The sequence below is a fragment of the Mustela erminea genome, chromosome 15 (assembly GCF_009829155.1).
Source record: "Mustela erminea isolate mMusErm1 chromosome 15, mMusErm1.Pri, whole genome shotgun sequence".
NCBI classification, from domain to species: domain Eukaryota; kingdom Metazoa; phylum Chordata; class Mammalia; order Carnivora; family Mustelidae; genus Mustela; species Mustela erminea.
Window position 1 is genome coordinate 10,860,716 of NC_045628.1, and position 16,345 is coordinate 10,877,060.

A 16,345-nucleotide genomic window follows, 5' to 3' on the forward strand; every position below is an offset into this window, starting at 1 on the left:
AGCTGATGTAGATCTATAATTACTTAACACAATCTGACAAACACTTATCGAGTATTAATAATGTGTAAGACAATGGCCTTGTTGCTGGGAACAACAAATGAATAAGACCTACTGACTGCCTTCAACTGCCTTCTTGGTCTATTCAAAAAGTCAGGACAATTCAAGATAAAAATCAATGGGACAGGTGGGGAATACAGAGAAGGGGAAAATTAATTTTGCTTGTACAATCATACAGAAAGGGCAGCCCAAATATCTCCCCTTAGTTACAGACTTAAATAAATACCCAAGAGTCTACTCTTATCACCTACACTTTTGTATCTCTATTTATTCAGTAAAGTTGCAAAATGCAAAATTAATATACAGAAATCAGCTGCATTTCAAAACAATAATGAAGTAGCAAAAAGAGAAATTAAGAAGACAATTCCATTTACAATTACACTAAGAAGAATAAAATACCAAGGAACAAAATTAACCAAGGAGGTGAAAGACCCGCACTCGGGAAACTATAAAATGCTGATAAAAGAGACTGAAGATGACACAAACAAATATACAGCTATTCCATGCTCGTGGACTGAAAGAATATTGTTGAATATACATAGTACTCTAAGCCATCTACAGATTTCATGCAATCTCTACCAAAATACCAACAGCATTCTCCACAGACCTAAAACTAATAATCTTAAAATCTGTGTGAATCACAAATGACCACAAATAGCCAAGGCAATTTTAAGAGCAAAGCTGAAAGTATCACAATCCCAGATTTCAAGATATACTACAAAGCTACAGTAATCAAAACAGTATGGTATGGTCCCAAGAACAGACGCATACATCAACAGAAGAGAGTACCAAGAAATATGACAAAGGAGACAAGATTATACAATGGGGAAAAGATAGTCTCTTCGGTTAACGGTGTTGGAAAAACTGGACCATTCCATGTAAAAGAACAGAACTGGACCACTCTCTAACGCCATACACAAAAATAAACTCCAAATGAATTAAAGACTTAAATGTGAGGCCTGAAACCATACAAATCCTAGAAGAGAACACACAGGCAGTAATTCCCCTGACATCAACCACAGCAACATTCTTCTAGATATGGGAAACAAAAGCAAAAATAAACTACTGGGACTACTCCAAAATAAAAACCTTTTGCACAGCAAAAGAAACCACCAACAAGAAAAAAGGTAACCTACTGAATGGGAGGAGATGTTGCAAATTATCTGTTTAATAATAAGGGTTAATATCCAAAACATAAAGGAGAGGGACACCTGGCTGGCTCAGTCAGTGAATTATGTTTCTCAATCTCAAGGTCATGAATTCCAGCCCCATGCTGGGTGGGAAGCATACTTTACACACACACACACACACACACACACACACACACACACACACACAGCAATACAGTTTTTACCAGACCTAAACATAACATTACCATGTAATCCAATAATACTTCTCCTCAATAATAATACTTTTCAAATTTGGTGTTTAAATATGTGTACGTCCATAAAAAGACATAACAATGTATTCATAATATCAAAAAGTTGGAAACACCCTGATGATCCACCAACAGAAAAATGGGTAAATTGCAGGGTATTCAAACAATGAAATATCACCGAGCAATTTTTTTTAGAGACAGCCTCAAGGAAAAATCTCAAAGATATGATGTTGTCTAAAACAAGTCAGACATAACCAAAATACGTTGTATGACTTCATATATGTAAGTTTAAATACAGGCAGAAATACTCTGTAGTGTTAGAACAGGAGGTACTTTGGCGGCCAAGTGGAGGGAAATTGTATGAAGAAATCTTCTGATGTCACAGAAATGTGCTATATGCAGATCTGGATGGCTGCTGTACAGCTAGCTATACATGCGTGCATGAGAATTTATTGAGTTGTACTCTTAAGATTTGTGGACTTTACTGAAGAGATGTGATATCTCACTTCAGAATATCTAAAACAAAAAACCACCACCAACAACAAAAACCCCACTAACTTCAGAAATACACTACATTCAATGTTTTAAAACTACGTGCTGATTAGATATATTTGCACATTTTTCCCCACTCTGGAAAACTGGAGGCCCTAGATGAAGATTTTCTACCCATAAAAAATATCTAGGGCACTTGGGTGGCTCAGTCAGTTAAGCATCTGCCATCAGCTCAGATCATGATCTCAGGGTCCTGGAATCAAGCCCCACATTGGGCTCCGGGGGAGGGGGGTGAGAGAGGTCAGTGCCTCCCTCTCCCTTTGCCCCTTGCCAGCTTGTGCTCTCTCTCCCTCTCTCTCTCTCTCTCAAATAAATAAATAAAATCTTTAAAAAGGCTATGTAAGGGGCGCCTGGGTGGCTCAGTGGGTTAAAGCCTCTGCCTTTCACTCGGATCATGGTCCCGGGGTCCTGGGATAGAGCCCTGAGTCGGGCTCTCTGCTCAGCAGGGAGCCTGCTTCCCTTCCTCTCTCTGCCTGTCTCCCTGTCTGCCTGTGATCTCTGTCTGTCAAATAAAATGAAATTTTTTTTTAAAAGGCTATGTATAATTATAATTAATTTTAAAAACCACAATGACAAAATTGAAGACTTTTATTATGCCTCATCGGAAAGGGCAAGGGCAGCAAATAACCTATTATTTTAATTTTGTGGCTCTCTGTTCTCTATATATTCTATATATACATAGAATATACATATATTCTATAAGTATATCTATAAATTCTCTATATAAGTAAAACAATACTTAAACTTCAGGAGGATTTCAAATTTGGTGTTTACATTTTATCAACTTTAAATTCAATTCACAGCCATAAGGTTCTCAACAGAAGACATTCTTAACAGAAATGAAAACTTCAGGAGACCCTGTCTTCTTCCACGTGTTATTTCAGAAAACCATTTTTTTGTCTTGCTAAAATCCACACCCCACAACTGCTTTAGCAGTTAGATTAAAACCTTAATCTGAATAGAAAAAATTATCTACTCATCTCTATACTAGCAGCTCCTAGAAGAATGCCTGTCTCAGTGAGCCATGCAGACATCTAGTGAATCAAAATGATAGGAGTCCAGATCAAGCACTTCAAAAAAAAAAAAAAAAGAAGAAGCAAGCCCTGTCATGGCCCAGTCTCAGAATGGGATTGAATGATTCTCTCTAGATGCTATGCTTTTAGCTTGGCCATACAGCTTGGAACTGTTTCTTTGCAGGATTTCTGTATCATCCCTTACACTAACCAACATTCTGGCACCTTGATGAGAAGTATACCAGATTCCCAAGGGAAGTAATCAATTCATGTACATTTTCTATTCTGAAGTTATTAAAGCATATCAGAACAATTCACAATCATTCTAAATGGAAGAAAGAAATGATTTTTTTAAAGTCATAATAAGAAAGCATCTTAAGATGTACCAACCTGGATTTCTATATGACGAGGGTTATCGATAAATTTTTCTATTAGTAGTCTATCATCACCAAAACTAGAAGCAGCTTCTTGAGATGAAAATCTAAAGCCATCCCTAATTAAAAAAAAAGGGGGGGGTGGACAATCAGACAATCAAACTAACAAAGCAAATTCAGCCCTCAATATGAAAGAAAACAAAGCACTTAAATATTTATTTTGGTTTATGAACAAAGCAAAGAAAAATTCACTTAATGCACAAATAACTAAGTTGACTTTCATTGACCAACAACTCCTACACTCACCAGCTTTGTGACCTGGGTTAATGATTTAAATTCCCAGACCCTACATTATATAATGAAATAGGAATACCAATACTTAGTTCACCAACTGTTAAAAATTAGATTTTTTAATAAACCACACAAAATTCCATTTCCTCACCCCTAACATATTTAAATTCCACTAATAAAAAAATTTTTCAATGCATATTCATTTGACTCAAGAGTCAGAATACGTACACAAAAATGCAAAGGGTCAACTTGGCCAACGGCATGACTGGGGCAAAATTATAAGGAAATACTCAGTGAGAATGAACATACAAGAGGAGGATCCTCAAGAACATTTTATGATATTTTTCATGATATTTTAAATATACACACATAAATGTAAGAGCCCTCACATACCCATACACATCATTACAACTTTGTCTTTTGAAATTGTTCAAAATTAATCATTAAAAGATAAAAGTACAATTTTTGAAAATAAAAATATGGATATAATTATAGGTTTATCCATTTTCTTCCCAAACTATAAAAATTTAAATTGTTATAATTAAAAATACGCTCACCAAATTCATATACTATGAATTTGAATGAAATTCAAATGAAATGGGCTCATTCACTATTAAAAATGCACACTTGCTTAACTAAAACTGAGTATATTATTGTCCACTCACTGATATATTCAGAATGTAGTTTAATTCTTTTTACATATCACTAAGTTTCTTAATCTTCAGATTAAATATCTATACTTAAATACAATATTAAAATTTGTCCAACCTTTTAATTTGCAAACATTCCATCTGGCATTATTAGAAATATATGTGCTGCCGAAGCGAGCACTGGCATTATTAGAAATAAACACCACATTTGTTTTTGTGCTTAAAAAATACAACACAGCAAGTAAACAATGACCAGAAGATAAATTCAAAACATATTGCAACAATTCCCGTTTCTCAGAGTTCTCAGGGAAAAGGTATCAAGTTTTCTTAGTCCTCTATTACTTCTTTGATTTAGGGGAATGGAGTTTTTAGATCTCTGGAGACTGCAAACCTCAAAGAAACTAACGCACAATGAATTATTGTTTCCAGTACCATATGACCAACTTTTTATTAGATGGGGTATGATGATTCACAAAGAAAAAACAAAGCTCATTACAGTTTGTCTCTGCTGTAATGACTAAGGGCTTTCATGTTGCATTTAAACCAAGAATGCTAGAGAAAAATATCAAAATCACCCAAATAAATGATCACATTCAAAAGCATCACCAGGATATTTTGGAGCTCATGGAAAACTACTTTTTAAAAAACATTTGTTATGCTCAGTTACACACTGATTCAACAAGTTTTTTGCTCATCATGAAACCATGAGCCTGCGGCATATTTAGGTGGTGGGAATACAAAAATAAAGCAGAAACTGCTCTCAAAGGACGCAAAGGCTAGCAGGGGTATTCCAAAATGTAAACATGGTCAATTTTCCATTGCGCCTTATTTCACTGAAATGCAGATAGGGAAAAGAAAGCCAGAGGTTAATATGAAGACATGAGTCTACCAACAACCTTCCTGATTCTCACCCTAATTTAATACACAATAACAAACACTGTTTAAAAAAATAAAAATAAACTAAGTCTTTGAGATGTTCTAGATTCCAAGATAAGCCATAGATGCTGCTTTCCTGAAAACACTTACAAGAGATGTTCCAAGAGGGACACACTCCTCAGAATAAAATAATAAAGCAGTTACTGGCTACAAACAAGGCTTTCCTTCCAAAGAAGGCTAAAATTTTTGTGGATCATGCAAAAAAATCCCCCCCCCAAGAAATGAGAAAGGAAGGAGTGCATACAACGTGGCACGTTAACAACTGGTGACTCTATATTCTCTCAACTTTTCTGTACTTAAATCCTTCCAAAGTAATGGGGCATCGATATAGAGCGACTTTTATCAAATTGAGAACAATATTTTAGACAAAATTTACTCCCTAAAAGATGCCCACTGTATGAGTAAACACAGTGATTTCTGAAAATACCAAATGCTACATTAAAATTCATTGGTTAACAGCAGCACGGCAAATCTCAATGCCAAGAAACTGAAGAGTTATCTTCACCATAAAACATGTTGCTAACAGTAAGCCGTAGAGAAATGAGGGAGAAGAAACCCAAGATCCCAAGAAGAATAATGAAAAGTAAGTGCTAAGCTTAATTGCTATGTAAGTGCCATATAAAAAGGGCCACACAAGAAGGAAAAAGTTACAGTTTGTAAAATACACACCTATAAACCATTAAGTTGTGTTTAATATCCTTACTACGGCATTCTTCCTTACCCAGAAGTTAAAGTAAACAGATCGTTTTTTCCAAAGATGGCCACAGCATTATCTCCCATTCCATGTGTTTACTCTATAGAACACTTTTGCCTAATCATGCAGCACAGGAAATTCTCAAAGTAAGGCTTACAGTACAAAAAAAGAAAATGTATAGGACTGCACAGAAAACAAATTATATTGAAATACAGGATTGAAATTATTTTCTAAAAACAAATTTGGTATATAATATATGGATGGGGTTCTTTACTCATGATAAGATCCAACAACAAATCTAATAATCACTGTTACTTAGAGATATATTAGCACATTACAGTTGCTGAAGATATGTGATTTCCAAAGCGGTAGAAATTTCCAAAAAGATACTACTACTCTTGCAGTTCATTGCCTACATTGAAGGAAACACTAAATCCCAGTTAGAGGCAAGTGAAAGAAATAGGTCCTTTTTTCTCTCTTCCAGATGTATAAAACTCCTCTGAATTTTATGGGACTAGGAACTCAAAGGTTAAGAACTCGTGATCTAGTGTATAAACTTCACAGAGCAAAGACTTACTCTGTTTATCGTTCACTGCTGTATTTAGGAGCATTACTAAAAAACAGTGACTGCCACACAGCTTCTCAACAAGTATCGTCAGTCCATGCAACGAGTGAATTCATGCAGTCCGTCTCTGCTACCACTGTCACTAAGAGTAAGGCTGGGGTTGAAAGAGTAGTACATCCTCTCTCGCCACCCCACAACACAACCGATTACTTTCTCTGGTGCTCAACCAAAGAAACAACGGTGTTCTGAGACAATTTTCTAGCAGAGATAAAACCATCTGTGCAAGTCTACAACCTGGTGTCCTCCCAAGAGATTTTAAAGGGTAATGTATTGCCTCAAGAACATTTTTACCTTATTCACTTGAGAACCTAATTTCTGAACTAGGTTTGTACTGGACAACTTTTGCACCAACTGCTCTGGACCTCTGTCTTTGAGAGACTGGGGAAGTGGGGAGGAAAGGAAAAGCAAGGGAAAGGGAGAAAGGAGAACCATCTGGAAGACCACAATACTTCTGGGTAGAGAAAGAGCACTGAAAGGCAACATAACATGATAATTAAGTCATTTTTTGTCTCCTCCGACCCTTCCCCCACACCAAAAAAAAAAAAAAAGACAAAAAACTCTTCTGCCAAATGTGAAAATTAATAAAAACACAAACCTAAAGAGAATCCCCTAAAACCTGTTTGTACTAGGCAGTTTTTCAAAAAATGATTTTCTAATCATGTAAACAATGCACTGGGCTTTTTAAACTGTTTTTAAAAAGTTACTTTTGTTTCTGAAACTAGTATGCTAAAAGAAAGTGGTCTACCTTTACAACACAGTGCTCTGTATATACAGGACATTTAGTAGTTTCAAATTCAAATTCAAATTTAAATTCAAATATATTCCACAGTCAAAAATTACCAAAGTAGTTTGCTATTTTTATAGACAAGCAATGGAAAGTAAGTGTGTACTGAGTAACACATAAGCAAATGAAATCATGACTGCCTTTTAAATGTGATTGCTTCAAATCTCTGCCCACATTCAGAATATACAGCATCAAACGTTAGTAGCTTTTGTCTAGAAAATAGAATCATGACCATAATTTTTTAAAATATACTGTAAAAACAAAAAGACAATCCTTTGTTAATACTTAAGGAAGTAAAAAAAAACCTTTCAATAACAGAATAATCATCAACAAAATATGAACAAGGAAGTTTTCAGCATAATTTCTATTTTTTTCCACCTAAAAGAGTAAAAATGAGATGGTTACTGTAATTATCCCATTACACTTCTGGTATCTGTTTACTTGTCAGTTTAATAAAACTCTAGTAACTGCAATTTTCATCAAAAGTATATTTTGGACAGCACCTCACCTGGTCTCTTCATCATCCCAGGCGATTCGCATGCCTTTCCCACCACCACCTGCTGAGGCCTTGATCATGACAGGGTAGCCTAACAGCAGGGAAGAATTAGACAGAAGTTCAGACTTTGATCATCTGGATGCATGAACATGACAACTGACCACATGTTCAATAACGCAGAAGACAATAACTAATTTATTTAAAAGTTCCTTTTTAGAGTCAGGAAAATAGCACCAGTGTAATGATCTCATATATATTTTAATAACAAGACTGTTATCATTCCAAAAGAAAAGGACTGTTTGTATCAAATAAATACAACACTTTCCCCAGTAATGAAATAAAAAGCTAAGGAAACATAAATAAGTTGTTTGACAATACACTCCAAAAACAGAAGTAGATACAGTATTAGTTAAACAAAGATAAGAAACAACTTTTAAATAATATCAAGCATATACATACACATACAATATTCCCCAAAAGTGTTGTCTGCATGCACAACAAATTAAATTCCCTTTTCCAAAAGTAATGGTTTACAGTATTTGAGGCATTTTTATCTGAAAAGTCACAGAGAACCCCTACAGTTTTTATCAGCAAGAACTGACACAATGATGTTGGGGGGAAATCAAGTCACACAGTTATTGTACTATGGGCGGAAACAGAAGTTCCAGGACTCGCTGTTCCGGGTGAAGAGGCCACTGCACCATTTCCACTCATCCGACAGGGAATGTGTGCGCTAGCAAGTAAGATGAAAACACACAGTAAGGCCTGAACAAATTATCTCCAGCTAAAGTTTTAAACAACAAAATTAAATCATAAAATTACTAATAACTATTTAGATTATTATAAGGCAAAAATTTTGACAGCTTGAGTCACCTCCATCAATTTATCAAGAAAGGCTATAAAAAAATCTCTTTGCTTAGAGGTTTTCCAAAAACAAGGTGGATACATTCACGTCCGAGACACTTGTTGATGATCTTTTCTGAAGAAAAAGATCAGTGAGTGCTTAAAAGACTCTTCCCAGCCTGTGATGCTCAAACAGCACTACACTCTAACTACAGGATCCTAGAGGAAAAGGAAGAGAGGGCCAAGTGTCATAGACCTTTAACCCCAACCCATAAATATCACTCTTAACTTCAGCTGAGTTAGGATGGCACTTGCTTTCTGTTTCATAATTAATTCACTTTTTAAAATTCGGACGTTGCTTTTTTTTACGTGGGACAGCATTTTAAAAGCAATGCTAAGTGCAGTGAAAAGAAAGACTAACATACTTTTTTTACATTGCTAGTCTAAGAATCTAGAAGGAAAAAGGGCGAAGTACCCAATAATTCTATCCTTGGAAATTCACAAGAGAAAGGTGTCAAAGGAAGGTAACAGGGGAGAGATTAAGGCAAGCATATGACAGCAAGCGCCGTTAACATGAAGCTATGAAGGATGAGTGGGATTTGAACATTTTAGTCAGGAATAGCAGGACCTGGTTCTAAAAAATGATTAAAATAATCCAGCTGGAGAGCATCCATGGGATGGCAGAAGAAAAAGAATTAAAATATAAATTAGAGAGAAAATATGCTTGACCCTCCCGCACATCCAAGATCCTGCAGGAGAGTGAGAAGAAGGGAACGTGTCTCCTTCCATGCTGTAGCCTCACCATGAACGTCACATAAAGGAATCAGACTGAACTCATTAAAGAAGAATTAGCCTGTTTTGGAGCAGTGAAGAAATAATATCTAACAATGAGAAACTGCCATGCCTGAGAAAACGTTTTCACAAAAAATTTAAATAAATGGATCCATATGCCCCAAAAAAAAAAAAAAAAAGTTAGATCAATTCACATTCCAAAACTATTTATCCATATAAGCAGGAAACAGGAAACCACAAGAGGTAAGATATCTAAATCCCTTATCTCTGTTTTCAGTTCCCTCTGAGAACTAGGAAATTTACAGTTACTCTGATTCCAGTATTAATCTCGTCTTGGTTATTTACTATGGGCCTGGGCTATACAGTGATTTGTGAGGTTTGAGATAAGACTGGGTGAAATTGTCCTTGGTCACAAGAAACTAGACAGAGAAACAAAACACGAAAAGTAATTTGTCATTGGGAAACTATTATATGTTCAGAAAAAGAGAGACGTTGATAGGCACCAGGGCAGTGTGTGATAAGGCAATTACAAAATGGTCCCCCATCAGGAGGCAATGTAGCATCAGACCTGTGAATACATGCAACCCGGAAAGCAGGATTCCCTGACGGAACAGGCCAAATGTAACACAGCTGGGAGCGAGGAAGAAACTGGCATAAGCTAGTGACATTATAGTCACCAACTCAATGTAATTTCTAAACTGTAACTGGGAATAATATAAAGCTAAGGTTTTCTACTCAACTTCTTATGCCAAGTCAGTCATTAAATTTCAGATAGAAAGTATTTTTATGTTGCCACCCTGCCATGGAGAAACCAGACCTCGCCATTTGAAGAGAGGGGAAAGAATATTCCACACAGATGATGTTAAATCCTATCAAAAAGCCTCTCATCCCTACTTTCTCTCATCCCTACTTTCCTATTTCCTATTGCGTCTCTGCAACTCTAATTGGGATAAGTTATGCGGTGCCACGAACTGGAAGAAAAAGGTAAAAAAAGATTCAGCCAAAAGTTGGCATTCCTGGAAAAATCCAAAAAAATCAATTTGTTGTCGATCACCATTCCTTCACTTTACTTGGTCTAGACACAAAATTTCCACTAGTGTTCTGTCCCAATTTATTATCTGCCGGAGTACTTACTCCTGCGTTCAGCTTTGGTCCACCATGCAGATCTTTAATTTATGTTCTTCAGTTGTCATAGGTTTGAAACAGAACCACCTTCCTTACAACAAACAGAACAGAATTCTCAAGTTTTTTAAAAGGAGAAAAATCTCTTGGTATGAAAAGATCGCTTTAAAAAAAGACACCTCAGGTCCTAGTGGTGTTGGCAAGTTCTTCCTCGCGCTTCTCACCCTCTCTCCGGACGCCTACTCCCGCTACTGGCGCTACGGGACCTTCACCGCCCGGACCACCCAGAGATTCACCCAACTCTGACATGCAGGGAGTCTGCAGTCTTTATTTCCCTTCCACCTACTGCTTCCAAAAAGAAATTGACTAAACACTACATGAGAAAAAAATTAAGTATTTAAGAAAATACAGAAACTCGAGTTACCAAAGCACTATTCCTAACGTTTCTGTCCTCAGACCTCAAGGACAGCTCTGGTCTCCCGGCCCCCCAGGAATCAGCTGGTTTACTTTCCACCGTAAAGCAGCAATCCTCTTTGTCACTTTCCACCACATTTTTGTTCATCAACTCAAAAATATACACTCAGTAAACACTTCATGTGCCAAGCACGGATGTGGCTCTGGGGAATACAAAATGAACAATTCAGAAAGTTCTGTGCTCTCATGGCCCTTACCATCTAGCGGAGAAAGATGCGTGAGTACGCATGTGCCTGAACGTGCATACGGTACACGTGTGTGCAGTAATACACATACTTCATGGAAGATAGGGACAGTGACAACAACAATCAGGGTTACTTCTCCTTGAAGGCTTCTCTGTAAGACGGAAGCTCAAAGTGAGGCCCGACAGAGCTGAAGCCAGCCCTCTGACGACCAGTGAGGAAGGAACACTCCTGACGGAAGGAATGAGCTGGAAAATTACTAAGGAGAGGGCAGCAACCTAATGTTGGATTTCTGAAGCTCACTCTGGCTACTCTGCAAGGCCTGAACTGTAGAAGGGCAAGGGTGGGCACAGGGAGACTGAGTAGGAAGCTTCTGCCGTGTTCCAAGGGAAAGCCAGCTGCAACCCCCACTCGGCTCAAAGACAGACAAAGGCTGACTGGTTCAGAGGTAGAGTCAGCATGACTTGTTGACAGTTCAGATGTTTGGCTATAGATGATAAGGAAAGGAAGAGTCTAGAGGCTTCAGCACTCTCTCATTTTGTTATGGAATACAGGTCCAAAAGATCAATTTTTTTAGACCAACTAATAGCACCATGTTGCCCCACGCAAGACACAATACGTAACCTCCCGCTTCAAGAAAAATCTGTCCCTATACATGGAAGCATAACCTGGTAACACAAAGCTGATAAATGAAATGACACCTTAATGACGCAACAGTCATAAAGAATTTTATGTAGTTTTTCACCTAGGGATTCTTGAATTAAGATTTCTCAGAACTTAATGACAGACAGAGACAAATAGTTAAAAAAAAAAAATGAAGTATTTCACCTTTCCTATTCCTAATTTGGTGATGCAAATCAGAATTTTTCACAAAGTATAAAAATTTTTGGTCTTTTTTTTAAAGATTTACATGCAAGTGCAGGGGGAGAGGCCAAGGGAGAGGGAGAGAGACAATCTCCAGCAGACTCCCCACTGAGCAAGGAGTCTGAAACATGGCTAGATCTCAGGACCCTGAGATCATGACCTGAGCAGAAATCAAAAGTTACATGCTCAGCTGACTGAGCCACCCAGGTGCCCCTTGCCTTCTTTTAAAAGCAGCTGGAAGGGTGCCTGGGTGGCTCAGTCGGTCAAGCAACTGGCTTTGGCTCAGGTCATGCTACTGAAGTTCCAGGATTGAGCCCCACCCACATCAGGCGCCCAGCTCCGCAGGGAGTCTGCTTCTCCCTCTCTCCCTTTGACCCTCTCCCCTCTCATGCGCTCTCTTTCTCTCTCTCAAATAAATAAATAAAATCTTTAAAAAAAACAAAAATAAATAAAATAAAAACAGCTGGAAAACACTTAAAACTGTAAGGCCTTTATTTCCCAAAAGAAAGGTTACAAGTTAAAAAGAAAACAAAAGCTATTTTAGAGAGTAGGACAGTCCTCCAGATGGACAGAACAGGATCTGATAATAGAACCTCAGAAGAGAGAACAAAAGAACCTGGGGTAAGAGGGAGACGGTTCCTGAGACAGAAGGAAGGAAATCTCCAGATAAAAGCTGTACATTATAGTTACAAGGAAATCAAGTATTACACATTGCATTTGTTAGATTCCCTTTTTCTCCTTTAATGTAAAAAAGTCCACTTATGATTCTGGTTTGGAGTTTGTGTGTATGTGTGGGGGGAGGGGTTAGGTGGGAGGGGTGTCCTTCATGAAAGTGATATTTTTGAAAATTCCTAGGTGACTACTGCAAGCAATATTCCACAATTTGAATTTAACTCATTGCTTCCTTGTTATCACATTCAGAATTAAAAAATTAAATATCACATAACTGATACTGTACCCTAATTCTTATGACACCAGAAAACAAAGAAAAAAGAAAAAAAAAGTCCATTTGTCTATTTCCTGATGACATTTGATTATTTGATTCAGATGGTGCCAATTAAATTTCCTCATGAAAAATATACCACTTTCTGTTTATAATTAGCAAACAATCTATAGATCGAGACTTGGAAACTGAATATCCTATATTCTACTCAAAGGAAATAATAAACGTGAGTAATTCTTGCTTTATATAATTTTTACACTTTTTGTAGCAAAATGAGTTTTAAAAAATGATGACAACTTTTTGCCTCTCCTCACTGTTGTTTCTCTAGTGGCTAAGAGTTCCTGGAGAAAAGAACATAAAATGGTACTTACTAAGTAAATGAATTAATTTATAATTTCAGTAGCTGCAAATCATTTTATTTTTACTACTGTAATATATTTCACTGTACAAACAAACCAAAGCATTATCTGTTCTACTATGAGGAAATATTCAGATGCATACATACAATGCTCCCACGAATACCTCTGAATTTGTTGCCTGGAACTCTGTGTAAGAGTTCCTAGAGTATATGCCCAGGACTGTAACTGTTGGATAGGATGCAAGTTATAAAGTCTTTATGAAAAATGTAATTTCCTCACTATTCTTTATCTCCATGACCACAACACTTTATAAACTACCATCACCGGCCTCTTCATAGGACACCTGCAGTAGCCTCCAAACACAGCTCCCTATCACTACAGCTGGTCACCTCAAACTATACTGCAGTCATTGGAATCCTCAAACACACACACACACACACACGTACGTATGTAAGATCACCTCTCTCTCTTACCTAAAACAGTCATTGAATTTACATTGTACCAAGAAACCACAGATGTTTAAAGAAATAGGAATTACAAACTCAAGGACAGGAAGCATGGAAGGTACAGAGAGACGGCCTAACATATACTTGTTGAATCACAATACCAGGTAAGGCTATGCTTGCCTTAAACCAAGAAAGCTTTAAGGAAAAAAAAAAAAGAAAGAAAGAAAGAAAAAGAAAAAGGCTAAAACATATTATGAACATCAATTAACTGACCTATTAAACAAAATAAACCTTAACACCCTTTACTCAAAGATGACGAAACCCAAACACACAAGATAATATTCACAATGTTTACAATCCAATCAAAAATTAAGAGACACACGGGGATGCCTAGATGGTGCAGTTAAGCTACGACTCTTGGTTTCGGTTCGGGTTGTGATCTGAGGGTTGAGACAGGGAGCCCCACCTTGGGCTCCAGGGGGAGTCTGCTTAAGACTCTTTCCCTCTCCCCCTGACTTTCTTCTCCTACCCCCACATCTCACCCCCCGCGCTCTCTCTCTCTCAAATAAATAAATAAATAAATAAATAAATAGATGTGAAGAGGGATGCCTGGCTGGCTCAGCGCACAGAGCATGTGATTCTTGACCTCAGGGTCATGAGTTTGAGCCTCACGTTGGGCTTAGCAACTACTTTAAAAAGAGAGAGAGAGAGACATGTCGAGAGGTCAAATATAATCCACCTAAGGAAGAAAACAGTCAATAGAAACAAACCCAGAAATGAAGAACCTTAAAAGACCTATTATAAATTACAGCTATTATAATCACTGTAAGTATGGGAAAGGATTTTTTAAAAAATCATCAACTATACTTCAAGGAAAAAAGAAATTATTTCTGGAGTGCCTGGGTGGTTCAATCAGATAAGTGGCTGACTCTTGATTTTGGCTCAGGTCATGACCTCAGGGTCCTGGGATCAAGCCCCACGGCACAATCCACACTCAGCAGGGACTCTGCTTCAGGATTCTTTCTCCCTCTCCCTTTGCCCATTCCCCTGCTATGTCTCTCTCTCCCCCAAATAAATAAATCTTTAAAAACTGTTCTAATAAACAGGAAATGATGATGGTGAGAGAAACAGAAAACATAAAAAAATTAACATTTGGATTCCTAGGTATAAAAATAACTGAAAGGAAAAAAACCCAACAATGTAGAAAAGAATTATACCATGACCAAGTGGGATTTATTCCCAGTATGCAAGGTTAGTTCAACATTCAAAAAGCAGTTAATATAATCCATCACATCAACAGGCTGAAGAAGAAAAAATATGACATGACCATATCAGCAGATGGAGAAAAAGCAATTTGACGAAATTCAACACCCACTGAGTTCAGCTAACTATGAATATAAGGAAAGTTCTTAAGCTTCATAAAGAACATCTACAAAAAGCCTACACCTAACCTTATACTTAATGGTGAGAACCTAGATGCTTTCCCCCCAAGATGAGGAACAAGGTAAAGATGTCCCCTCTTACCACTCCTATTCAATGTCCTATACAAGTTCTATTTTATGCAATCAGACAAGAAACAGATAAACACATACGGAAGAAATAAAACTCTTCATTAGCAGGTAATATGATTTCTATAATGAAAACTTCAAAGAACTAACAACCACCACCACCAAAAATATCCAGAACTAATAAGTGGATTATAAAAAGGTTGCAGAATACAAGGTCAACATACAAAAGGTGACTGCATTCCTATATACCAACATGAGAACTTCAACTTTAAAACTAAAAACCAGGGCGCCTGGGTGGCTCAGTGGGTTAAGCCTCTGCCTTTGGCTCAGGTCATGGTCTCGGGTTCTAGGACTGAGCCCCGCATTGGGCTCTCTGCTCAACAGGGAGCCTGCTTTCCCCTCTCTTTCTCTCTGCCTGCTGCTCTGCTTGCTTGTGATCTCTCTCTCTCTCTCTGTCAAATAAATAAATAAAATTTAAGGAAAAAAAAAACTTTTAAAAAAATTAAATTAAAAACCAGTATCATATACATGAGCACTCACCCACCCGCCCTCCCCCCAAAAAAAACTCAGGCATAAATCTAACAAAATATGTATGGTACCTATATGAAGAAAACTACAGAATTCAAATGAAATTAAGAAAGATCTAAATAAATGGAGAAATATCCATGTATAGGCTATGAATTCTCCTCAACCTGATCTACAGATGCAATACAATCCCAACTAAAACTCTCAGCAAGTTATTTTGTGGCTATCAACAAACTGATTTTAACATTTATAAAGAAAAGCAAAAGACCCAGAATAGTTAATGTTAGAGGAGAGTGACAATTTCAAAAGGTTGGTATTACCCTACTCCAAGACTTACTATAAAGCTACAGTCAGCATGGTATTGGTAAAAGCACACACAAATTAATGGAATAAAATAAAGGGACTAAAAACAGACGCACAAAAATACAGTCAACTGA

General features: G+C 37.2%; 1 protein-coding gene across 4 annotated transcripts in view; it reads right to left on the minus strand.

Moving 5' to 3' along the window:
* The window catches only part of PCCA (propionyl-CoA carboxylase subunit alpha), a 394,384-nt gene that overhangs the window by 239,424 nt on the left and 138,615 nt on the right, over window positions 1-16,345 (minus strand). For all 4 annotated transcript variants that reach the window (XM_032314393.1, XM_032314394.1, XM_032314396.1 and 1 more), the window contains 2 exons: window positions 7,863-7,941; window positions 3,391-3,493 (listed from right to left, as the gene is read on the minus strand). In XM_032314393.1, coding sequence (XP_032170284.1) covers window positions 3,391-3,493; window positions 7,863-7,941 — 182 coding nt within the window. The remainder of the gene's footprint in view (window positions 1-3,390; window positions 3,494-7,862; window positions 7,942-16,345) is intronic.